This window comes from Rhinolophus ferrumequinum, chromosome 22 (assembly GCF_004115265.2).
Source record: "Rhinolophus ferrumequinum isolate MPI-CBG mRhiFer1 chromosome 22, mRhiFer1_v1.p, whole genome shotgun sequence".
NCBI classification, from domain to species: Eukaryota; Metazoa; Chordata; class Mammalia; order Chiroptera; family Rhinolophidae; genus Rhinolophus; species Rhinolophus ferrumequinum.
In genome coordinates, this window is record NC_046305.1 from 30990470 (window position 1) to 31017178 (window position 26709).

General features: G+C 38.5%; 2 protein-coding genes across 3 annotated transcripts; one reads left to right on the plus strand and one right to left on the minus strand.

Annotated features, from left to right (window-relative positions):
• The first annotated feature begins 534 nt into the window (after window positions 1-534).
• C22H6orf62 (chromosome 22 C6orf62 homolog) lies at window positions 535-9746 on the plus strand. Its single transcript, XM_033092708.1, is given in 6 exon segments — window positions 535-1806; window positions 3504-3680; window positions 4552-4611; window positions 4613-4675; window positions 5292-5426; window positions 8382-9746. Coding segments are annotated over 6 exon segments (690 nt in total). The 5' UTR covers window positions 535-1677; the 3' UTR covers window positions 8508-9746.
• Window positions 3693-26375, minus strand: ACOT13 (acyl-CoA thioesterase 13). Of its 2 annotated transcripts, none has more exons than XM_033092709.1 (3): window positions 26082-26352; window positions 14441-14625; window positions 3693-4374 (listed from the first exon to the last, which is right to left on the minus strand). In XM_033092709.1, the coding sequence occupies exons 1-3, from the start codon at window positions 26157-26159 to the stop codon at window positions 4299-4301; spliced, it is 339 nt and encodes a 112-aa protein (XP_032948600.1). In that variant the 5' UTR covers window positions 26160-26352; the 3' UTR covers window positions 3693-4298. The 2 variants fall into 2 exon arrangements, with proteins under 2 accessions (XP_032948600.1, XP_032948601.1); XM_033092710.1 differs by lacking the exon at window positions 3693-4374 and adding an exon at window positions 11978-12229 and having other exon boundaries at window positions 26082-26375.
• Between the last annotated feature and the right edge of the window lie 334 nt (window positions 26376-26709).

Below are 26709 nucleotides of genomic sequence, written 5' to 3' on the forward strand. Positions count from 1 at the left end.
CGGAAGCAGCGCGGGCGGCCGGGTCCCAGTGCGCACCGCAGCGGGGATGGGGGGGCTCAGTTGGCTGGTGGTGTTCTCTTGACATGGCTCTTGCCCAAGCCGCGAGCAGCGCCCCCACCCGCCGCCGCCGGCCTCTTCCGCCGCCGCCACCGCTCCGCCAGCGGGCTGCGGCTAGAGGGCCCGCCCCGCCCGAGTCGGTCCGCGATCCCGGCCTCCGGGGACAGGAGGGGGACTCCCCCCCCACCCACCCCGCCCCTCGGGAAGCCCACTAACGACCTCAACCTAAACCATCCAAACTCGGGAAACATGGTCTGTTCAACGTGAGAGAGCTAATCCGGGAACTTAATTTCTTTTGTGGGGGGGGAGGGGGTGGGCATACTTTAAAAAGTGATATTAACACAACTGTTTTTTTTTTTTCCCCACTGATCGTTCTTATTTATCCTATCCCGCCTACTCTACCCGGGCGGGAATTGTTTCCACGATGAAATGAGTGAAAACCTGAAGTGATCCGTGTCTCCCGTGGTGCGAGTGAGTCGCTGCCGCTGAAGGCAAAGGGTGGGGGTGGGATCTGGTGGGTCGAAGGCAGGTGGTCCCCGGGCACTGCCTGGATTTGGGAGAAAGAACCTGCCACCTTTGCCTCAGCAATGCCCACGAAAAGATAAGTCTTACTCCCCACGGCCTTGAACGGGGCAAATTAATAGGGAAGGCTCCCTGGGGAATGTAGGACTCCTTGCAGAGCTAGTGGGATTGGGATCACGGGCATTAATCAGGTCTGACCACAGAGCTGGAATAATTACATCGTATTATATACTCCCCTTTCCCTCGGCCATCATGATTCTCTTTGGCAGCATTAGCAGCCACCTGAGGGTCAAAATGTGGGTGATGGGGAAGTTGGTAATGACTCCGCTGTTTTTTCTCCTGGCTCCTTTGGGCAACAGGTGCCCGCCTCCAGTATACACTGTAGTTGATTGCAGGGAAACCCTGAACCTTTTCCCCTTCCTTCTCTACCGATTTTGCACTTTTCTCTTTGCTCACCACAAGTGTAATCAATAACAAACACTGACGATACATAGCAATAGTGAAACGCGAAATAAGAATTAATTAGGTACTACAGCCATGGATCTGGCTGGGTAAAATCCAATTGGATATTTCAGTTCCTGTTTTGGTGGGGTTTTTTTTGGTGTTTTGTTTTTTGTTTTTTTTTATTTGGATCACTCACCTCCCTCCCTGTTCCTTTTCATAATCCCTTTTCTAAAACGGGGAAAAATCCGGATGGGTTTAAGGATTGGACTGATGTCAGCTGTGTTTTATTGCACACCTAAATCCTGATAATAGGCTTTTCATTCCCCCCAAAGTCTTTTTTGGCAGTTAAGCCAAATGTGTTTTCCTGACAGTTAGTTCAAGTATTTTCTCCTCCTCTTTTCCTTCTTTTTTCCCCACCCCACCCCAAACATTATTGTCCAAACATGACAGTGGCTTTGTTTCTTGACCCCTGTTATATGACAGTCTGCTAATATTGCCAGAAGGTGCAGTTTTTGGGTTACAGTCGTGATTTTAGCTATTCAATCATATTAGCAGGAAAAAAATGACTTGTTTCTGTTGTACTTGAGTCTTAAGAAAAAGTACCCATAGTTTAGTGACACTTTCCAAAGGCTTTAGTACCACCTGTATTTCAAAATGGGGGACCCAAACTCCCGGAAGAAACAAGCTCTGAACAGACTACGTGCTCAGCTTAGAAAGAAAAAAGAATCTCTAGCTGATCAGTTTGACTTCAAGATGTATATTGCCTTTGTATTCAAGGAGAAGGTAATTTAAAGTTCTTAATGTGAATTAGCACAAGTGGTTTTTGTAAGTTGTGAAAATAACTGAATACTAGGTTAAAGAGTAATTGGCAGAAGTCTACAGTGTATACTTTGTCTTTCTTCACCCTTACAGGGAATTCTCTGAATCCAGTCAGTAGTTGCAGTATAACTGAATGGAAGGGTTGCATATTCACTGGTTGGGAAGTATTTAATTCTAAAACTTACTAGGGTCCACTTTTCCTTAATGTGATGTGGGCAACATTGTAAAACTTTCCCTTGTGTTTTACAGTAAATTTCATTTATGTGGTTACAGAGACCTTTATGACTGAGTTTAAAGATTGTCTAATATAACATAAATAGGATGACCGAAAGTGGTAAATTGGAATCAAAATGTTTGTTAAAAGCAGTCTATTTTTCAAGTCCAGGATGCAGGTACCTTTTCTAAGGGTACATTTAATAGAAGACACTAATTTTTAGGAGCAGTTTAAACACTCAAATGGTTAATTTGTGTTTAGAAGTGCAGTTTATTAAATTCAAAGTGAAATAAAGAGGAAGTTAATTATTTTTTGTCTTAAAAGCAAATGAGTTGTGAGTTGTCAAGGAAATCATGATAAAGCAGTATTTTTTTGCAGTTTAAAATAATGGGCAGTTTCTTAATCCATTTGACATGAGATTAGGTTATGAGTATAAAGAAATTCAGATCAGAAATATAATCTTAGTGTGGTATCTTAATATTTGGATGTTTCCTAGGTTTTTATCCCACTCTTAACTCTTAAAGGTCATTAGTATAGAAGAATGCACTTAGCTGCTAGAATAGAGCAGTGTAAATAAGGTGGTTGCAAAAGTGGTTTGTTTTGAAGTGATTGTCCCAAGATTGGGGTAGTTCCAAGGACTGACCTTCTCCATTTCTCTCCTTTTTTTTTAATAATTTGACTGCAGGAATTTCAGAAGATCAGAAATTAGTTGAAGATACTATATATAATGCACGCCCATTAGAAATAAATCTAAGATATAAGGGGTGAGACTAGATCTTTGTCTTTAATCTAGAAGGTTCTGTACCATCTAGTTCTTTAACACTTGTGAGAAACATGCTTTTATTCTGTGAATGAAGAGTACTTTAGTAGTTCATGAGTTTTATATTTGAAATTGATGGTGAGCACTTGGTCTGACTAAATTTGAAACTCAATTTGGTAGACATTTTTTTTCTCCTTGCAAACATTGACACTTGGAGTTACATAATATCCAGAATACTGGAAATAGACTTTTAAGGAGTGAAAGAGTTAATTGGTCTGAGTAGCTTTGCTTTTAGACTGCTGAGGTTTTAATTTAGCTGTGTATAGAGCCAGTTAAATGAAGTTACATCAAGAGTAAATCACTGTTTTTTTTTTTTTTTTAGCCTTAGGGGTGGTGTTTGTTTCTACAGCGTTTAAGAAATACTGTCTAAAATAAGTACTTGGTATGGATACCATAATGCTATAAAACCATTGCAGTAAAACATTCTGATATAGCCTGTTTTATGTAGTTGGGGTCGGGGGTCTTGGAGAGGACAGAAAAGTTGCCTATTTGAAAACCTGTTTTCAGTACAAAAATGACTTCAGTTAAGAATTTTGCTGAGTTATAATAAAGGTACATGCATTGTAATATGAATTGGGTGTTAAAAGACTGTACTACCAGTGGATTAATACACTTTTTTTCTTTTAGAAGAAAAAATCAGCACTTTTTGAAGTGTCTGAGGTTATACCAGTCATGACAAATAATTACGAAGAAAATATCCTGAAAGGTGTGCGCGATTCGAGCTATTCCTTGGAAAGTTCCATAGAGCTTTTGCAGAAGGATGTGGTACAGCTCCATGCTCCTCGGTACCAGTCTATGAGAAGGGTAAGTTCTGTTTTAAGTCTTGATTTGGTAAGTTTGGCAAGTTTAAGCTTGCATAGCCCCCACCCCCACCCCCAAGAATTAGTAGTTACAGTGGTCATAAATTTCTTTAAAAGTTGGCTTTAAATAAAGCATTGATAACTTATGTGGTATTAGGCTGATAATGGTGTACATTATTGCTGTGAATAATGTTTTATATTACTGTTTGTTGGGTTTTTCTTTATGGGAGGAGAACTAACATCATACCCCCTAATAAATAAGAAACAAAGTAGAAGAGACTATTTTTGCCAACCTTCTAAATTTCTGCAACTCATAGGAAGTTTAATCTGGCTTACTCGAACAAGAGATCACCACAGTTAGTGGTTGGGGGTGGGAGGAAGACTGGAAATACCATGTACTGGTCTGGCAGAGGTTTTTTGGACTTTGGAAATTAATATGCTGGACCACGATAATAGGAGGAAATCAGCATATAACAAAAATAGCATTTCAATTGTAATAAGATAGTGATTCATAGATTAGAAGTTCCAAGACGTCTTAAATTTGCTTTAAATACTTCTGATTTTGAAGAGTGGAAATAAAGGTGCAGAGGTTTTTTAAAAATGACCCAAAAAAATCAGAACTTTAGTTGGCGTTTTCACCATGCGCTCTTGAATTTAGATCTTGATGTGAGGAACATTGTTGAGTGACTACGTGGACTCTACAAGATAAAAATTAGAATGAATTAGGTGATGAGCTATTCAGGTTATATACAGTTCTATTACTATTACTCATATAAAATGATATATAGTGGACCTTTTGTACTTGTCTAGTCATTCCTTATTACAGCTTTCTTGGAAAATAATTTTCTCCTTTTCTAATGTGTGTCATTTTATAGGATGTAATTGGCTGTACTCAGGAGATGGATTTCATTCTTTGGCCTCGGAATGATATTGAAAAAAATTGTCTGTCTCCTGTTTTCTAGGTGGAAGGAATCTGATGAGCCATTTAGGCCTGTTCAGGTATTTTATTCTAAAATAAGTGTGGTCAGCATTTAAATAAGTGAAAACTCCTGGAAGAAGGTCAAACTTAAGAAATTCTTGGGAGTATGCTTTTTCTATTTTTAGGGGGGGAGAGTATGCTTTCTGATAAAGTTTATGAGTCCCATCCTTTTGTGATTGTAATGCAAGATAAAAAACCATTTGGATTATTGAATCTCTTGAGAATAAGGTGGGTCTCAGCTGTCCACTGTATCTTTGAAATTATAACCAAATGAAATCTGTTAAGGTCAGCATTGATTTATGGGGGAGGTGGGCACATGGACGAATTCAGAAGATCTATTCCCCTGCACTCTACACACTCCTTAACTATCTGGGTGATAGAATTAAATGTGATGAAGGAAATGTTTTATATCTCAAGAGTGATCAAAATGGTGGTAATTAGCTACATCTGATTATCGAGCATTTGAAATGTGGCTAGTGTTGCTGGAGAACTGAATTTTAAATTCTTTAAATTTTTAAGTAGACACTATCAGCTACCATATGGGACAGCACAACTACATGCATGTGTGTGCAGTAGATATTTCACATTGTGTAACATGTTCGTAGTTGCATATAAATGTTTGTATTTTTTAATTAGGCTAAATTTGAGTTTCACCACGGTGACTATGAAAAACAGTTTCTGCATGTACTGAGCCGCAAGGACAAGACTGGAATTGTTGTCAACAATCCTAACCAGTCAGTGTTTCTCTTCATTGACAGACAGCACTTGCAGGTAAGCATTTTTATTTGTGGGGGGGGGTCAGGGGGGACTACTTAAGGGCTCATTTTAAAAGCTTATTGGTTAGCAAACTGTTTTCTATGCAAGTTACTTGATTCTCTTTTGCTCATTCAACACTATTATTTTTGAATTATTTAAAAAACAAGAAATATATCTTGGGCCTCATCTTAGAACAGTGGTTCCCAACTTTGCTGCATATTAGAATTGCCTGGGGAGCTTTGAAAAGTCATGAATCCAGTGTACAGTAGAGTTTGAGAGAAATGCTGCCATTTTCTACCTAAACTACAGTCACCACATCAACATCACCTGAGAACTTATATATGTAGAATGTCAGGCCCTGCTTAATCAGAATCTACATTTTGAATCAAATCATTGAGCAACTCGTAGGTAACACATTATATTTTGAGAAGCACTGGCCTGTTTCAAAGTAAATAAAAATTTGAAGGGATGAAATGCATGTGTATTTAAAAGATCCATGTGTTTTAAATAAGTACTTCCAATTTATGCAGCAATCCAGGTATTCTAAATGAATTTTTATTCTATAAAACATTGTTTATGCTTATCAACCTTGACCTAAATATCTTATTCTTAGAATTTTTGATACTTTGTTACTAACCTTTAAAATACAGCATCATTTCAATGTACTATTCAGGCACTATAAAGCAACGAATAAGACAGACAAAAATTCCTGCCCTCATGGAGTCATATCCATTGTGGGACACCCAGCAGTAAATAAATAAAATATATAGTGAGATAGTGATAAGTGCTAAGAAAAAAAGAGGGGTGACATACGGTGTTTCCCCAAAATAAGACCTCGCCAGACCCTCAGCTCTAATGCATCTTTTGGAGCAAAAGTTAATATAAGACCTGATCTTATTTTACTATAAGACCGGGTATAATATAATGTAATAATCTAATACTGGGTCTTGTATTAATTTTTGCTCCAAAAGACGCATTAGAGCTGATGGTCCGGCTAGGTCTTATTTTCGGGGAAACATGGTAAAAAGAATTCACGGGGTGAATTCTTAGGTGGGATAGGCAGAGAAGACCTCACTGAGAAGATGACTTAAAGATATTTTTTAAAAAGTATGATATAATCGCATTATAGAACATACTTATTTATTTTTATTTAGGGAGTATGCAAGGTACTAAAAATACAAAAGCACTCATACTGCTCTCTTCAAGAGGCTGATAGATTTTCTATTTTGTAAAGTAATTATGGTATAGGTACAAATAAAAGAACTGTAGTGATTCCAGAAGAAAGTAATTTCACTGGAGGCATTTATAAAACTAATAGAAAAGCCATGTAATAGGTGGGTTTTTAGGCTTTTTTGAATCTGGGGTCTTTAGCTCGGGAGATTTTTAAGTTGACTTATTATTTTTTTTTTAATTGCTGTGTAGTATGGAATCCACAACAAGATTTTTAGTCATAGAAGATTTCATAATAGTGACTTGAAAGAGTCACTTTGTTAATAATAAGTAGAAATTCATCTGTTACAGATCAAGTCAGATGTTTTCTATGCTTTAGGAATCAAACAACTGGAATCCTTTGAATGCAAAGAAAATTTAAGATCATAAGCTAAATTTGGGTTGTAGGGTAGGGTGACGAACAGTGTCAGTTTGTCTGTAATGTCCTGATTTTAGCACTGAAATTCAGGCCCAAGTCCTAGAAACCTGTTAGTCCTGGGCAAATGGGGGTGGTTATTACCCTATTGGTAGATGAATTTGGTCCTCAGTGCTCTTAGGTCTCCTTCCACTCAGGTTCTGTTGTTGATCTTCATAAACTGGAGATGTGTTGCATATTTGCATTATATAGAAGTACCAACTTGTTCACAAGGGGATTGATATGGCAGTGGCCAACACATGAAGTAGATCAAGTCCCCGACTCTCTACTAACAGCTTTACGTGTATAAACTCATTTAATCCTCACAACAATCCCGAGGTGTAGACCTTGTTACTCCCATTTTATAGCTAAGGAAATCAAGAAATTAAGTAGCTTGATCAAAGTCACTCAGCAGAGCTCTTTAGCTGTTTATTATAACATAAGATACGTAAGGGATAGACTAAAGGATAATTTTGGATGGGCAGGTGGTGTAGAGGCACATGCCTGGAGTAGTCTGGATTCTAATACAGATGTAGCCACTTAGCAGCTATGAGATTTTGGACATGTAACTTCTATGAGCATATTCTTTCTGTTAAATTGAGTAAATGATATTCATAAAGTCGTAACATTTAAAATGAAAAAATATATGTGTATATGTATAAGTTCATTTACATTAATAGACTGCTTCAGACATCAGTAAAGGCCATCTTTTTTTTTCTGCCTTTTTTAGAGGTGCTACAATGAAAAGAAGATGGGCTTTGAAGGCAGGTCTGGGTTCAGAACCATCTTCCATTTACTAGCAGTGGTTATTTGTGAAAGCACCTAGCTCATGTTTGCCATAAGTTAGATGTTAAAAATAGTAAACTACTTTTCAAAAAACAATAGAGTTTGATTTATGGTAATACTTTGCTTTCTTCTAGTCTTTACTCCAGAATATGCTTAAATCTTAACTACTTCTAATCTTCTCCCTAGCTTCTACTCTCACCGTATCTGCTTTCTTGTATACAAACATGACTTCAAACCTCTATTCAAATCTGTCTCCATGAAGTGCCTTTAAAACCCAATTTCTTTTAGCAAGTAGTCTATGGTTGACACTCCTATCTTTTATCTGCATAAATTCCTTAAAGATTTATTTCTAGTCATGCTTACTTTTTTCTGTATTTTATATGGCAAGGTTCTGTCTTCCTAAGGTCCCTACTGGTAGGGACCATCATTTATTCCCTTAACTCCATGTGCTTTGTTACTGTGTCCGTAAGTGCTTAGTAAATTGTGGGGATTGATTAAATGTGACAATTGATCACTTAATGTCTTATTTTTTAAGAATGTTAAAACTTTTCCCGTTCCAGACTCCAAAAAACAAAGCTACAGTCTTCAAGTTATGCAGCATCTGCCTCTACCTGCCACAGGAACAGCTTACCCACTGGGCAGCTGGCACCATAGAGGATCACCTCCATCCTTATATGCCAGAATAGAGTACTGACCAGCAAAATGGAGACGATCAGAGAGTGCAGCAGCAATTACTTTCTTGTTTTCTTACCACTTTATTCTTTCAGAGTTTAAAGAAAATGGACTCATGCACAGAACACTATGCATTTTGAAACTTGTTCATCCTGGATTTTTTTTTTTAATCATTTGTATCTCAGAACTTTAAAAAAAATTAGATGTCTTCTGCACGGACTGTGTGAAAGAAGATGCTTTGCATCTTTCCTGCACTGCATCAGCATCTTATAAAAATGTGAAGTGAAAGGACTATGTACACTGAAATGCTTAAATGTATCCGAAAGCGCAAGGTGATACTCATTTTTGATGGTCTTTCCATTTGTGCTGGTTTATGCCTCTTTGACATATGTCATCAGTATTTAGAGGGTGAGAAGTGAATGTAACAGGTATAAATAACATTTTAAGAAACTTAATAGCTTTGCTATAATCACCGTTGTTCCAGAGCACTGTCAGATTCATTCTAATGACCAGAAGTGGTTTTTTTTTTAAAAAAATACAACCACAGGAAAGAAATCTTAAATGATAAAAGCATCTCATTATAGGCATTCTTGCCTCATTTTACTGGGCCATGTTTGTTTCCTGGTACTCATAAATACATGTATTTTATTTCCAGATCTCTTTCCTCAAGTTGCTGTTAGAGTATTCTGCTGAGTGGATACAGTTTAGACCCGTTAAAGCAGATCTGGAGTCTGAAATCGCTAACGCAGCTATAAAACTGAGAAATACATCCATAGCTGCTGAAACCATGATAGGTAGAGGACTTTCCTTTTTGGTTTTTGTTTTCTGGTTTTAAAGAGATTTTTATTACAAAGAAAAAAAATTCCAGAGAATTGTGCAGAAATACTGGTTTCTACATCATCCTAAAGAAAAACTTAGGGTTTTTTGGAGTAGAAAAAAGTTATTCAAGTTGGAATCTTTAATTGTAAAAACAACCATTGAGAGTCCAAGTTCTAAAAGCAGAGTTCATTTTGTGCGATGAACATAAGGAAAGACTACTACTGTATAGTTTTTTTTTCTTTTAAATGAAGAAAAGCTTTGCTTAAGGGTTGCATTCTTTTATTGGAGTAAATCTGAATGATCCTACTCCTTTGGAGTAAAACTTAGTGCTTACCTGTTTCCTATTGTATTTAGCTTTTGGTTGGAATTTGAAAAAATGAAAACCTAAATAAAATAGGTTTAAGTTCCCTGGCTATCCAGGTGAATACACAAAACTTGAAGTGGTAACTTTTTTCCTAAGTCACTGGGTATGTGTTACTGATGACCTTGAGTTATTTAATAGTCAATGGCTAAACAGTAAATTCAGAAGAACAAATCCAGCGATTGGGTTTGTAATTTCAACAAAAACAGGCCTCTAGAACGTTTTGTCATCTTTTAGTAGTTATCAGCCTGGCCTTACGCCTTGCTTCATGGAAAAGACAAAAATATTCTTTTGTTTTAATATTTAGACCACTTGCTATTTTTTTCTTTTAATTTTTATTGGGGAACAGTGTATTTTTCCAGGACCCATCAGTTGTCTTTCAATCTAGTTGTGAATGGTGCAGCTCAGCTCCAAGTCCAGTTGCTGTTCATCCTATGCAGCAATTAAACCGGCAACCTTGTTAAGAGCTCGCGCTCTAACCAACAGCCATCTGCTTTAACCAACAGCCATCCGGCCACCCTTCCAGAAGCTCAGTGGCAGCTCCTTTGTCTTCAATCTAGTTGTGGAGGTTGCAGCTCTCTGGCCCATGTGGGAATTGAACCAGCAAACCTGTTAAGAGCTCTGTTGTTAAGAGCTCACGCTCTAACCGAGCCATCCTGCCGCCCCAATAAAAATAGTCTCAATTCTAAAATGCTTTCACATGTTTTCTAATCAATTAAAAGTTAGAATCTATTTGAAATAACACTGATGTTTATATCATGGCCAGGAACTGTTCTAAGCTCTTATCTGAATGAATCTAACCCCGTGGAAAATTAAGATGCTTGCCCAAGCTCACATGGTGAGTAGGGGAGGATTTACAACCAGCTGTCTGGCTCTATAGAGCCCTAGCTCTTTTTTTTTTAATGAAATTTTTTTTTAAATTTTCAACCTTTAACTGTTGACTGCAGATTTATTTAGTCACTATCTTTTCACCTTTTAGTCATATTGTTCACTAAGACTGCTTGATGCAGAAACCAAATACTAAGAATGCCATAGTCAAGTAAGAAATAGATGAAACAATTTGTGAATTTGGTCTTTTTGATACTGTAGACTGAGATTTAAGATCTGCGTGGTTTTATTCTAGGTACTAGAAAAGGGGCTGACGGTATGCTCCCCCCCTCCAATATTAAATATGCCAGTGCTGTAACATCAAAACCACCATACCCATTGGACTGTTTTCTATCTCATTAATGTGCCTTGCCTCCAGCTTTCTTGACTATTTTAGGCCACATGGCTCAATCTATTTTGAAGTTTCATAGTCTTGAAATTGGGTTTTAATAAAATGTAGATGGTATTTTAGAGCTGAGAAGGGCCTAAAATTCATTAAGGATTAACCATTAATTTATATTTTTCCTTTAGCTTAATATTTAGAGTTCAGTTTTAAGGTAATCTTACCTCAAAATGGCCTGACTAGTTTGCTTTCCCTAAAATTTCAAAACACTGAGCTAAGAATTCTTTCATCCAAGTATCGTACATTGTCGCGTCTACCACAACACAGGCAGTGAGCAAACGGGAAGGGGCAGCGAAGGGTTAAGAAAGTAAGAAACAGAAGTCAGAAAATTATGAAATGGGCCAAGGGTCTCACAGCCCCCAGTCTGAATGGCCACCTTGTGGCTTTTATGGATGCACACACAAGAAAGCAACATTGTTTTCTCCAAAGTCTGAATTTCACACATTATACTAAGAAACTGGTTCAAACTAATTACCCTTGCCTGCAAGCAGCTGAACCATCAGTTTCAGGATATACCTCCCCAGGAGACAAAACCTTCATGCTGAAATTTACTGAAATGGCTAGATGGAGAACTGATGTTATTACACCATTGAAGCTCTTCCCAAGCAGGTTGTGGGAAGGAATATAGCCACAAGAGCAGAAGTCTCCTTCGGGGGGGGGGGGGGGTGGGGTCTATGCCCACCTCTGAACCCCGTGGGTTCTGCTGTTGGTCCCCATTCAACTGTGCATGGCTTGAGTTGTCATTCCCCCCACCCCCACCCCCGGGGGGATCTTACTCGTCATTGGCTAACCAGCAGCCATCCTCCGGGGCCAAACGGAGACATAAGGTGTAAGCACAAAGGTGAAGCAAAGTCCCTGAAAGGATTAGTTTCACTGACTCCTTTCTTTAGGGTTAAGTACCAGGGGACAGACGGGTAGGCTGCTGCGTGGCAACAATATATAGGATTAAAAACAAACTGAAGAGACTTAAAAAGATACTCCATCGTATATCCCACTTGGACTTCATGTCCTTTTCCCCAAAGAAAGTATTTAACTACTGGTGATGCCAATTTATTTTGAAAATTACATTTGTTCCAAGTCAAATTTACACTTGATATTCCTTGTTGTGTTTCAAGTCGTACTGCTATCCTCAGTTTCCCAAGTGTTTTGTGTGTCTGCCTTGTGCTACCAATTTTCCTGTGGCTTTGTTGGTCAGATCCACAGAGGCAAATGCAAGTGTTTTTCCTTGCTTCAGAATATGTGCTGTAATCACTATATCTTCTCCTAGTTTAGCAGGTGACATGTACCTTGAAAGGAAACAAATAGTTAACAGCAAATGATTTTTAAAAGGGAAAGTTGTATGCATCACAGAGAGCTGCCTTTAGGACTATTTTTAGGATTAAAATAACAGGAACAGTAAGCTTTTTGTCCTATCAAATTTGAATGGCTGGTCCTGACCAAGTTCCATCTTACCCAAACCATATGTTTCTTTTCCCGTAAATATAGGAAGGGGTTTTTGTACCACTTCCCTTTTTTGTTAAATTTCTCACTTCATATTTGGGGCTGATAAATGATTTCTTCTAGCGTTCATTTAATCTGCTTAACTTCCTAGGTGAATTATTACTTGGTGTCTGTATCTTCTCAATATTTAGAATTAACTCTAAAATGAGTTAATATAAAAACTGTAAGGAATTAATATGAGGTCCTTACAATCTTGGTGATGAATTGTGTATACATATTTTTAGAGATACACTTCCTACCCGCATGTGTTAAGTTGTCATTCCCTTTTAAAATATCTATAGTAAATCTTTGGGACTGTCCTAGTTTCTGTTCAAGTGAATCACTTTGAAGGCTCTGACAGCTTTTTTTTTTTTTGAAGGGGAACAGGACTTTATTGGGGGAACAGTGTGTATACTTCCAGGACTTTTTTCCAAGTCAAGTTGTCCTTTCAGTCTTAGTTGTGGAGGGCGCAGCTCAGCTCCAGGTTCCTTGCTAGTTGCAGGGGGTGCAGGCCCACCATCCCTTGCGGGAGTTGAAGCAGCAACCTTGTGGTTGAGAGGACATGCTCCAACCAACTGATGCCATCTGGGAGCTCAGCGGCAGCTCAGCTCAAGATGCTATGTTCAATCTTAGTTGCAGGGGGCCGAGCCCACCATCCCTTGCGGGACTCGAGGAGTTGAACCGTCAACCTTGTGGGTTGAGAGCCCACTGGCCCATGTGGGAATCGAACTGGCAGCTTTCGGAGTTAGGAGCATGGAGCTCCAACCGCCTGAGCCACCCGGCCGGCCCCTCAGGCAGCTCTTAATGGTAGCCAATATAGGCAACACATACTTTGAACGGCCAGAATTATGATTTATAAAAATTCTTTAGGATTGCGAAAGGAGCAGTATCTTAGAAGATCCTGAAATGTAGTGCTAGATTTAAAGATCTCTGCTCTGAACAGAGACTCTTATGTAAAAGAGGCATCAACTGGTCTTAACTTACTGCCCACCACACAGAATAAGGTAAGGACTGCTGAATATGCCCATTGGTACCATAAGCAGAACCTTTTCTTTTTGTATGTTTTAATTTCACTTGATTTTAGCCAAAAAGCCAAGAAGCGATGTACATCTTAATTTCAAAGGAGCATTTGCATCTTGTCCAGTGATTTGCTTACTGCACCCTTAATTTATTTCCATAGTAAAGAGGGACTGAATGTTAAGTTAGCCTAATAAAAAATTAGATTGTTTACAAAACCTGTAACTGACATTACTGCCCTCATGTCAAGTAACACTGGTTTCCCACCCTAACCCCTGCCTGTCCTCCACCCTAACAAAAATCTTTTTTGTTGTTGCTTAGGTGGAAAAAGCAATTGTCTTGAGACTAAATCCCTGGGCCCTGCACTCTTGAACAGGCCTGGCAACAGTACTAGTTAATGCTGGAACTGATTTTTTACATTTGGAACCATTTGACCTATGCAGGCATTTTTCACAAGTGAGTGGCAGCCTAACATCTGGTGCCCTGCTCCCTTCATCATGTAGTTTTAAACCTATAGTGCGTGTCTGTGCAGTTCAGGGAGAGACCCAGATTGCAAACGACATTTGCAGTCACCCTGTTACAAGGAGATGATGTATATACATGAAGGTTTCTCCAACTTTTAAAATTTTATTCAGCCTTTTTCCTATATATTATACTTGTATCCTTAAATATGGCCGTCTTAAGACGTTTGGTACAAGTGGCACTTTTCAGGCCTAACAACAGTTAAAAGCCATGAGTTTGTAGTGATTTTCCCCACCACCAGTATACGTATTAGAAACTGAATGTTAGACCACCCCCCTTTTACTACTGATACATACTACATTTGGAAATTCCTCTACTAGATTCTAAGGCCATGTAGTATTTTAGGACAAATCTAGAGCTGCACTTAAGGATGAGCAGCTAAGGGCACCACATACTTTCTGTTACAAATGTATTTAGCCTTAGTTGTTTGAAATGAGTTATCACATTCAAGTTATTTGGGGTGCAGTTTGGTTACATACGTTATGTTCATATCGACACTGACGCCAGGTGCTCCCCTTTCTGTACAGAGCAGAGCCATTGTTGATATGCTATCCACTAAGGTAGCTGTTAACCCTCCATGAAGAGTGCCCATCTTATTGGTATGCTCCTCTTCTACTTTCAGTTCACAAATCACTTTCCCAGGAGCAGCAGAGACAAGAGTCACCTAAATGTAAAAGAAAATAATTTTGAACATTCTAGTAGTAAAGCTCAAACAGCCCATCAAGAAGCTGAATGTTAGACCATTATCCTTTTACTACTGATACATACTATATTTGGAAATTAGTTCCTCTATTTGGATTAAACTGAGTCACCTCCAAAAAAGCTGGATTCCTAAATTAAAATTTTACCAAATCTCTATAATAGACATTAACCCTTATGTAAACTCTTTTTAAAGAAAAAGAAACATTTTGGGGAAAACAGTAGTAGTTTTTAAATCTCCACTCTGCTGACATAAATCAAACATTCCATCTGAGCTTTTCAGCCTTATGGACAACAACCTAGCATCTCTTAACGTCTCCTTAGAAATTTTGCACCAACAAAGTCAGCTGGTCCCTGTGATCTGTTAACCCATTAGAAGTTTAATTTGGATGTTCCCTAGTTTTGCACAGGGTAATTTTTTTTCAAAAGATTTTCACTAAAATATCGTGTTTCCCCAAAAATAAGACCTAGACAGACAATCGGCTCTAATGCGTCTTTGGAGCAAAAATTAATATAAGACCCAGTCTTATATTAAAAATATTAATTTTGTTCCAAAAGACGCATTAGAGGTTATGCCATAAACTCACACAAAAAGTTGAACAACAAAATCCAACAAAGTTAAATTCAACTGCTTTTAATTCCCTGCCCAATTTACAGTATCACAATGAAAAAGAAATACACAAAAATGAATAAATTTAAAATTTTATATCAACATCTTTAAAAAAGAAACAGAATAGAAATGTTTCTTCTATTTAAATTTTTACTAACTAGTAAATAGTAAATTTTTAATAACTAGTAAATAACTTTAAATAACTAGTAAAACCTTATCATAGCATAATATTTAGAAGTTGGAATTGAACTGTAACTGGAATATGCTGCATCCAGAAACTGTAATTTTCACCATCGCTAGAGGGATTCAGGCAGAATATAGATGAATATGTGGTGTGTCTGTTGTTTGGGGATTGGACGGGGGGATGTCTCAATTAAATGGTTAGATTCTAGACAACTGCCATTTATTGACCACTTTTATATGCCAGGCACCGTGCCACACACTTTATGTGTACCATATAATAAGGAAGGCATAATTTCCATTTTGTGGGTAGCTTAAATTCAGAGTGGTTTATTCTCAAGGTCACCCAGGATGTGACAGAACTGAGATTTAGATCTAGGTCTGTTTATCTTCAAGTCTCCCTAGTCACTCACTATAAAGCCTCTTGATAGACAGTGGCCTTTATGGCTCCCACCAGGAAGACATCTTGGAGTTTCACAAACCACAACTTTAATGGTTTTACTGTTTATCCCCTAGAAGGCCGTGAAGTAAACAAAGAGAACCCTACCATCTAGACCATCTTAAACAATGTTTTGCATAACAGGTAAATCAATGGAAAAATAAATGTTACAATAGGATCAAGTCTATTTATACAATAAATATCCAGCCATTAGATGTCCTCATAAAATAATAATACACACCAAGGAGGACCAAGGTGGAACTCCTCTTATTCAGGCATTTACCTGAGTGTATCAAGCACTGGCAATGTGAAGATGAATGAGATCGAATGCCTGCTCTTAAGGGGTTCACAGGCTAGGGAAAGAGAAAAGTACACAGATGATTGCAGCAGAAGGAATTACTGCAAATAGAAATATGAGTTGTTTGAAGTAAGGATATCTAACTTATAAAAGCATATGCTTTCAGGGAAGAGATTGGAAAAGGCTTCCTGGGGAGTGACATTCAAGTCTTGAAGGACAGGTAGGAATAAGCCAGGTGAAGACTGGGAAAAAAAGGCAGTTCAGAAAAAGAGAATCAAATGTGAAAGCCTCATAGACACCAAAGGTAGTTTAGTGTAATTTTAAGGCAGTGTGTTTTGTAGAGGTCAGTTCTTAAAGTTCTGAGATGACAAAAGGTAAAACATGTCGATTGGATTTTCTACTGCAGAATACTTTTCCTTTGTCCCAACATGAAAGGCCAAGGGACATAGTAATATATAATATATGTTGGTTTAGTAACATAAAGTTGGTTTAAAATGTACATTGGAAAAGAGATAATTCTGTACTCATCAGCCTGATATGGCAAGAAAAATGGTTTTTATGTGTTGCCAATTCTTGTCTCCCTAAGTAAAATAAAGGAAGTTAAGCCAATGGAAGATAATGATGAAGCAATGTCCTACCCACCATCCCAGAGCTAATAACTAGCTTTATGGGGGAAGGGGCCAGTGGAGAGCTAACTTCCTTTGAACAATAAGAGTGAAAATTCGGCGGCAACTGGGCCAAGGGCAGATGACCCAAACAAATCGGGTAAGATATCATAATCCTCAGGGAGCATACCAACCAGTAGAGGTTATAAGAGGACAAAAATAACAAATGAATGCCACGGGAGGCAAAACAAAACCCTAGGGAACAGAACTTAATTAAGTATTCCCTGAGGATTTAACCAGCTGAAGTAATACTCAATTCTTCATTGGATAGGTGGTTATGAGGAGAGACAAGCCAGGAAGGAATATAAGCAATCACTGTAGTTTTCCCCCCAGATTGGTAAATGGCAGATACTACTGACTCATTCCTAAATACCTATAAAGGTGGATACTATGAAGGCCTCTATCATATTAATTGGGAAGGCAGGATTTCTCTCAGACAGGTTCTCTGCTGCCTTCAACTTGGAGAAGAGGGGCTGACAGGGAAGGAGCTTCCTTATACCCTAGATTGGGGACTGGGAAAATATCTATTCACACCTCCAGTTCTCTCAAGGGAGAAAGCACAAATCTTTGCAGAATTTTTGCAGCTGATCTACAGTTTGGAATCTAGTATCTGAATAAAGAGTTGATCCCAGGAAGGGATGATGCTGTGCAGGAATGCAAATATGGTGAGCCAAGGCCAGGGGAATGGCTTAGCTGTCATAATATGTACACTTAATTTCTATTAATGCTCAGATAACCTTCTGGGGTCTCTACAAACCTCAGGACTTGAAAAAAACGGCTACTTAGACAAGCGGTATAACAATTCAGCAGCATTTCATTTTAGAGGGGGTAGATAGAACTATACCTTGACTGTCTTCAAGGCAGAAGAAATATAAACTCATCATCATTTCCCTTGAAATTGGTCTATTCACCACCACTAAAATTAAGAGTATTTCCAAAGTACTTACAGTTGCTCTGAATAGGGTTTCCAGGCGAGAATTCCCACCCGTTCTCAGGATTTTTTTTGCTTTCCCATTCCCGAATCCAGAGATATAGTGTTTTCTGTTCTCCATGATGAATCGTTTCCACAAAGTGACAGCCGATACTACCAACCACCTGGGTTCAAGGAACCGATTTCCCAACCAACTTTTCTCAGGATTTGGGAACGGAAAAGTGAAAAAAAAAATCCCCGAGGGCCAGCCCGGTGGCTAACCCGGTGGCGGTTAGAGCTCCATGCTCCTAACTCTGAACGCTGCCAGTTCAATTCCCACATGGGCCAGTGGGCTCTCAACCATAATGTTGCCAGTTTTGACTCCCGCAAGGGATGGTGGCCTGTGCCCCCTGCAACTAACAACGGCAACTGGACCTGGAGCTGAAACTGCGCCCTCCACAACTAAGACTGAAAGGACAACTTGAAGCTGAATGGACACCCTCCACAACTAAGATTGAAAGGACAACAACTTGACTTGGAAAAAAGTCCTGGAAGTACACACTGTTCCCCAATAAAGTCCTGTTCCCCTTCCCCAATAATAGTTTTAAAAAAAATCCCGAAAACGGGCGGGAATTCCTGCCCAGAAACCCTAGCGATAAATAGCAAAAATGTCTAAGAGATACCTTGTGAGTAGTACGTTTCTTTCCATTGTGGGTATTACTGGATTCAAGGAGTTGATTTCCCCGATTTCCTGACCAACTTTTCTCAGGATTCGGGAACAGGAAAGCGAAAAAAATTCTTGAGAACGAGTGGGAATTCCCACCTGGAAACCCTAGCTCAGAGTGGGTGCCAAATCCCTTTCCCTTTCAATGTTGATTAACTGTTGACTTGAGTTCATTATTTCACTAATTATGTCTCAATTCCTTAAGTTCTATATCTGGGCCATCTAAATTACCATGTTACTTCTCTTTAACATATTTTTAATTACAGAAATACAATCATTTGTTTTATACAAATAAATAGTATAGAAATGTAATTTCTTACTTACTTCCCCGTCAGTGCTTTATATCTTTCAATATAAATTCTCTAGGCTTATTCAAATGTGCACATAAAGTTTTTTCTTTTTATAAAATTTAAACAAATGGGATCATATTACACACATTCCTGTGCAATACATTTTTCTCTTCCCAGTATATCACAGCCATTCCTCCAGCTCAATTCAGATAGATTTCTTTTAATGGTTGTGTGGTATGCCCTAGTATTGAGTATACTAGATGTGTTCTTTCCATATTTTTTACCATTACAAACAAAGATGCTTCCATTTGTGTAGGATTACCAAAATTGGAAAGCTGGGTAAAAGGGATATAAATTTTTAACAAATCTGCCAGATTACCTTCTAAGAGCAGTGCTTCATTCCCTAATTCCTCATCAGTAATGCGTTATTCTTAATTTTTACAATATCATGGGCAAAATATGATGATATCTTCTGGTTTAAATCTGCACTAGCCAGACTAATAGAGCTATTGGGCATCCTTTCGTATTTATTGGCTGACTACATTTCTTTTTCTGTGGTCATTGTGCCCACATCCTTTGTGCCACTAACCTATTTAAGACTGACTGTCTTTACAGCAATTCTTACCATATCAGATTTTAACACCTAGTCAAATGGTGAAATTCTTTTCCAGATTATTGTATTTTGACTGTTATCTTTTGCCATAAAAAGATGAGTTCATATTAGCAATGTGCACAGTGCCTGAAAAATAGTAAGTGCTATCTAAATTTTGCAAAATAAATGATAAACAAAAATTTTCAATTTTATAAAGTCATACACAGCACATCATTCAATGACTCCTTAACAGAGAGCTACACTGATTTTTTTTTCCACTAGTTGCTCTATAGTTGGACGTTTAGGTTATTTCTCATTTTTGGTATCACAAATGCTACAATCAAGATTTTTGTACATAAGTATTTGAACAAATCTTGCTTTATCATTTTCTTGCACATTTCTTGTACTTAGACAATTTAAATGGCCAATAACGAATATGGAAATATCTGTTGGCATATCATGTTGACAGATTTCAAATAATGTCATTGCCCTTTTGTGGTCAACCAAAGCCTCAGAGATCTAGTAAGTATAAGGTCAATTCTTTTTTTAAAATTAGTTTCAGGTGTACAAACAATGTAATAGACATTTACACCCCTCACAAAGTAGTAAAACCCCTCCCCCAATCTCCTACCCCTCTGACATCATATATAGTTGTTACAATTCCATTGACTCTATTCCCTATGCTGTACTTCACATCCTGTGACTATATATATATATTATAGTTGACATTCAGTATTATTCAGTTTCAGCTTCAGGTGTACACTGCAGTGGTCAGGCATGTACATCATCCCTGAAGTGGTCTCCCTAATAAGAGAAGTGCCCATCTGACACCCTACAAAATCTTTACATTATTGATTATATTCCCCAAATTGTCTTTCGTATCCCTGTGGCCATCTTGTGGTTACCAATTTGTGCTTTCTAATCCCCTCACCTTCTCCCTCATCCCTATCCCCCTCCCTTCTAGCAACCATCAGTTTCTTCTCTGTATCTGAGACTGTTTCTGATTAGCTTGTTCATTTATTCTGTCCTTGATTCCACATATTAGTTAGATCATATGGTATTTGTCTTTCTCAGACTGACTTATTTCACTTAGCATGATGTTCTCTAGGTCCATCCATATCATTGCAAATGGTTAAGATTTCATTCTTCTTTATGGCTGAGTAATACTCCATTTTATAAACGTACCAGTTTCTTAATTCAGTCATCTACCGATGGGCATTTCGGTTGTTTCCAGGTCTTGGCTATTGTGAATAGTGCTGCAATAGACACATGGGGTGCATATATTTTTTCAAATTAGCGTTTTGGATTTCTCTGGCTAGATATCTAAGAGTGGAATTTCTGGGTCATATGGTAGGTCCACTTCCAGTTTTTTGAGATACCTTCATACTGACTTCCATAGTGACTAAATCAGTCTGCAATCCTACCAATGTGTACAAGGGTTCCATTTTCTCCACTTCACCAGCACTTGTTTGTTGATTTATTGATGATAGCCATTCTGACCGGAGTGAGGTGGTATCTCATTGTAGTTTTTATTTGCATTTTTCTAACGATTAGTGAAGTTAAGGTCAATTCTTAACCTTTCTAATCATTTCCATTGTCTTTAAGGGCTCCTCGTCTCTTTATTCTGTGTGTCCTCAAGGTTCAGTCCTAAATCTTTAATGCTTCTCTCTAGTCTGTGTTCTTCCTCGAGACATCTCCTTCACTTCCACATCCTCATCTCTCATTTCCATAGGATAACTACGTAATTTTACCTTGCTTCTGAATTCCGTTCTGTTATTTCTTTGCATGTTGGATTCCGCATGGTATTTCCAAATCCTAACACAGTGCCTATCATTTGAGATTCCTAAGGTGCATTCTTGAATGTGTTATTGGGAAAAAAGTTCCATTGGCAAGTAACTTAAATATGATAAAAATGAAACATGTTTCTTTATTGCAGAACTTTCAAAAGTTTTAATATGCAGAAAGGATACAACATCTCCACTGTGTGAGATACTCAGAGTAGTCAAATTCAGAGAGACAGTGGATGGTGGTTGCCAGGACTAGAGGAAAAGGGGAACAAGGTGTTATTTAACGGATACAGAGTTCCAGTTTTGCAAGATGAAAAGAGTTCTGGAGATGGTGTCGATGGTTGCACAACAATGCAATTAACACTACTGACTTGTATACTTTAAAATGGTTAAGATGGTGAATTTTGTTATGTGTATTTTACCACAATTTTTAAAAAGGGGGGCTATAACATCAGTAGTTCCTGAACATGTTCATTAATGGGACTCTTTTTCTCAGGGCACATCTGAAGGGATCATTCCTCAGAACCCACTTTTCTCCTCTCCTAGATGATAAACTCCTAGAGGGCTAGGAACTGTGGTTGGTATTTCTTTACAATCTCACAGTACTTAACTTGCTGATTTAAAGAGATCTTATAACTAACAAGAGCAGGACATTTGAGTGTTAGTTTTTCTGTATCTGTTTTATAAAAGATAGGTTTTGGGGGTATTTATAAACACTGATAAAAGAGGTTTTAAAAAGAGAACAGGCTAAAATAAAGAAGTTTTAATTAATATAAGATCTCATGCATTGACTTGACATCTGTACCAGGATTGATTGAAGTGCCTTATTCAAAAGATCATTTCCGGAGGAATAGAAAGTCACTATCATTTACCAGATTCTATCAGCTAAAATCAAAACATCTGTCTAAAAAGCAAAATCCCCATTGGAATATTATTAGCCAGATTTTGAAGTGTTATTCTACTTGATTCATTGGCTTTAGTAAGGCCACTGCAGAAGTGGGTGACAGGGCAGACTTGAAGAAATAGTGACTGTGCATCTCACTTGCTGTTTACACTCAGAAACATTATCCCTTCTCATTTTTGCAAAAGCAATGAAGTAAGAGTACAAGTGTCTCTGGGAACCATATGCATTCATACCCCAATTTAGTTGTAACAATGTTCTTGCACTTAAATGAGCATTTCTTGCCTTGAAATATCTCTGATATTTAAGTAACTAGAAGCAGAACTATTTGACATAAAATAATTCTGTTAGTAAAGGTCCAATGAGGCAACAAAAAACACAGTAGTTATTTTAACAAAGAAACTTTAATATAAAGAATTGTCAACCAGAGATTTAGGGAAAGACCAAATTCTGTTCCATGTAAAGACATGTGGAAGTCTCATGATATGAACAACTAATTCAGAGTTCAGTACAAAGGCATGGTTTATATGTAGAGAGAACACAGCTATTTTCTAGTTTTGACCAGAACAAAGTAAATGACTAGCACTGTTGTCATTTGGACTGGATGATTTTTGTTGTGGGGACAGCAGAGAGGGAACCTGTGCACTGTACAATATTTAGCAGCTTCCCTGTTCTACCCACTAGATGATAGCAGAGGCTCTCCCACCCCACTCCAATTGCAATGATCGAGATATTGCCAAATGTCCTATGAGGAACAAAATCACCGCCAATTGAGAACCACTGGTCTAGGTCATGTTACCTTAAAACTTACGGTAAAAGGAAAGGAAACCGTGTCCACAACTAGATTTATGGATCATTATGCATATATACATACTTTACCCCTAGCAACTCTGCCCACATGAAAAACAGCCACGAAACCTATTTTAGATCAAACTAACAAACACAGAGCACCTACTATGGTATTGACCTGTGCAGTTATATGATAGCCACTAGCCACATGTTGGCACTGAGGACTTGACACATGGCTACTCTGAATTGAGATATGCTATAAGTGTAAAATTCACACTGGATTTGAAAGATTATGAAGATAATACTTTTTTTGTATTGATTACATGTTAAAATATTTTGGATAGAATGAGTTATTTAAAATATATTACTAAAATTAATTTACCTATTTTTGCTTTTTATTTTGTGTGTGTGTGTCATATCTAACATAAATCATATGACTATTACTATATTTGGGCCTGTTTATGGACTCTGATTTTAGTTCTATTTGTCAAATTTTTTATCCTTATTTCAATACTATGTTGTCCTAATTATAGCTTAATATTTCATATCTTTATCCTTCTTTAATATTGTTTTGGATATATTCTACTTTTAGCAGTTCCATTTAATTTTTAGAAACTGTCGACTAGTGCAAAAAAATGCTTAGAATTTGGTTTGGATTGCATTGAAGTGTTAAACCAATTTAGGGGACATTCGAAATATTTCTAATATTGAGCCTTTCAATCCATAAATATAACATATAGTTTCATTTATGTTGGTCTTATTTAAATTATTTCAATATTGTTTTGTAGTTTCAATATAGAGATCTTCCTTTTTTTTTTTTCCAGAATTTACTTTAACAATTTTGTGACACAGGTATGTTCAAGGTGAATTCTTATAGAGTCTGCATATCCGAAGTACACCTTATTTCATCTTCATTTTTGAAACATTTTTGTTGGGTATTGCATTCCACCTTGACAGGGTTTTTTTTTTTTTTCCCTTTTATTACTTTAAATATAATGCTCCCTTGTCTTCTCACTTGATTTGTTTCTGTATCAGTTTTCTATTGCTGTCATAATAAATACCATAAACCCTGGGATTCAAGCAACAAAAATGTGTTATTTTATGGTTCTGTCAGTCAGTCGTAAGTCTGGTATGAGTCTCACTGGGCTAAAATCAAGATTTCAGCAAACTGAGTTACTCTCCAGAGGCTCCAGGAAAGAGTTTCCTACTCATTTGAGTTGTTTGTTGAATTAAGTTCCTAGTGGTAGTGGGATCAAAGTTACTGTTTTCTTGCTGTCTATAAATTGAGAGCTGTTCTCTTAGCTTCTAGGAGTTATCATATTCCTTTTTGTGGTCTCCTTCCTTCATCTTCAAAGTCAGTGATGGCAGGCAAAGTACTTCTCAGTTCACATCTCTCTGACTCTATGCTTTTCAAATGCGACGAAGTCTGACAATTAAGTTCACGAACTCATCCTAGAAAAAGTGCTAGATACCTCATTGCTGAGTATCACTACGGTCACCTTCGAAGTACTTCCCTTGGGAAAGCTAACTACTGATGCCAGTGCCTAGTCCACCCTTCAAAGCAATTTTGGAACTCTTTTTCTGGAATGGTCATCAGAGCTGTCATCGTAATACCCTTGATGTCAAAATGTCATCAAAATGCCTTCCTTTCAATATTTCCTTTATTTTCCAGTAAAGAAAGAAGTCATTAGGGACCAGATCAAGTGAGTAGGGAGGGTGTTCCAATACAGTTATTTGTTTAATGGCTAAAAACTTCCTCACAGACAGTGTGCCGTGTGAGCTAGTGCATTGTGCTGATGCAAGAGCCATGAATTGTTGGAAAAAAGTTCAGGTTGTCTAACTTTTTTACGCAGCCTTTGCAGCACTTCCAAATAATAAACTTGGTTGACTTTTTGTCCAGTTGATACAAATTCATAACGCATAATCCCTCTGATATCAAAAAAAGGTTAGCAACATCGTTCATTAACTTAATTTTTAGACCTCCTATTATAAAATTTATAATTACACATGCGGCTAGCATTTGTAGCCTAAAATCATGTCTATTGGACAGAACTGGTCTAGACACAGGTTGCACCACTATTCAACCTTACTGCAAATTCTGAGAAACTCTACACATCTAATTTAAACATATATCTTCTTGGAAGGCAAGTTAACACTAATGCCAACTCAGTCATGCATATGGTTTATGACTGTTCCAGACAAAGGCATACACAACCCATGGCAGGGTTATCATGAGAAGACACATACCCATAAAGTTGCTTAAAACTTAACAATGAAAATGGCTACAGATTTTTTAAAGGAATTCAAACTTCCCCTTAGACCAATACTTTCTGTTTTGGATAATGTATCTTTCAAAAAGTTACTGTTAAATAGTAGTGTGTTCTTGGGTTTTTATAGTATTTGCTATTTGAAAACATAAAATACATTTATCTAAGTATTATTTCCTCTGTTTTTCACCAAAGCCCTGAGAGATAATTAGGGACATGTTGAAAACACAGCCTAAATGTTGCATTCCAGGAGGGAGGGAGACCTTGGTCCAAAAATGTATTAATACATTCTTCCTATAAACGACTGCAGTTGATCTCCGTTTCTAAATTATTTCCAAATTTCCCAGTACTCTATCTTGATCAGAGAAAAACAGGCATGCATGCATGCATTTAAACATTTAGAAAAAACCCAAAAAACCTAAAAGTTCTTAGGCTGTTAAATGTCTTCCAAATGTGACATAACCAAGGGCTTTTGTTATTCATGCTTATTTATAAATGCTTCCTATGTAACATGATGTTCTATAAAGACACTGAAAACTAGGAGTCTGGGTTAGTTTGTTCCTGTGCGAAGCGGGCAGGGTTGTCCCTGCTTAACTCTGCAGCACCCCTACACCTAGCACTTGACTTTCCTACCTTACTGCAATTATTTATCTTCTAATCCTCTAGGATGTGGACTGTCTCTTAGTCTTTCTCTAGCACTGAAGGCCGTGTTTGTGGAAGAGTCGAACACTAAAGTCTTTCTAACTCTAGAACCGAGGAGTTCTGTCTCCACGAGTGATAACCATACTTACTTATGTACATTTATATGAGATCACCTATGCACTTGACCTGGCACATAATAGAGCTCCATTAGTAATCATTATCATTAAGGTGAACTACAGGCGCAGCCGAACAGAATCTAGCGAGATACTTATCCAAGCATGGTGCCTTCTTTCCCTTCATCACAAGCAGGAGCTTCGCCTCCAATACCTTTTCCAAAACTCTGTCAAAACCGTGGACACTGCCGATGGCCTTCATCACCTCCCGCAGTTTTTGGGTCAGGCTCATCTTGGGCCGGTCGCCAGCTTTTGAGCCCCGCGAAAGAATGAACCTTGTAAGAACCCGGAAGCCCAGGAGTCCGCGAAAAAGTACAAGGGCGCAGAGGACGAAGAGAAACGTCCGTCTGCTCTGCGAAGTGCACGCCGCCGCCACTGCCTCACGCTCGCGCACTGACGTTTCGCGTCCCGTTGTGATCGCGCGCGCACGCGCTGTTTTGTACTCCCCAGCGTCCGCCACTCACCCGCTCCACAGCCGCGCCTATCGCCCTCAGAGGGCGGAGCTCGTTTCCCCACCGGGCGGTTGAAGCGGGAGCGGGAGCAGCGAGGCGGCGGGAGCAGCGAGGCGGCGGGAGCAGCGAGGCGGCGGGAGCAGCGAGGCGGCGGGAGCAGCGAGGCGGCGGGAGCAGCGAGGCGGCGGGAGCAGCGAGGCGGCGGGAGCAGCGAGGCGGCGGGAGCAGCGAGGCGGCGGGAGCAGCGAGGCGGCGGGAGCAGCGAGGCGGCGGGAGCAGCGAGGCGGCGGGAGCAGCGAGGCGGCGGGAGCAGCGAGGCGGCGGGAGCAG

Excerpts from the sequence above, each read along its gene's own strand:
- ACOT13 (XM_033092710.1), bottom strand. The coding sequence starts at position 26,159 with ATGAGCCTGACCCAAAAACTGCGGGAGGTGATGAAGGCCATCGGCAGT. Across the intron at positions 14,626-26,081 it reads TTGACAGAGTTTTGGAAAAG|GTGACTCTTGTCTCTGCTGC; the intron begins GTATTGGAGGCG and ends TTTTACATTTAG. Across the intron at positions 12,230-14,440 it reads AGTGTCGATATGAACATAAC|GTACATGTCACCTGCTAAAC; the intron begins GTATGTAACCAA and ends TTTCCTTTCAAG.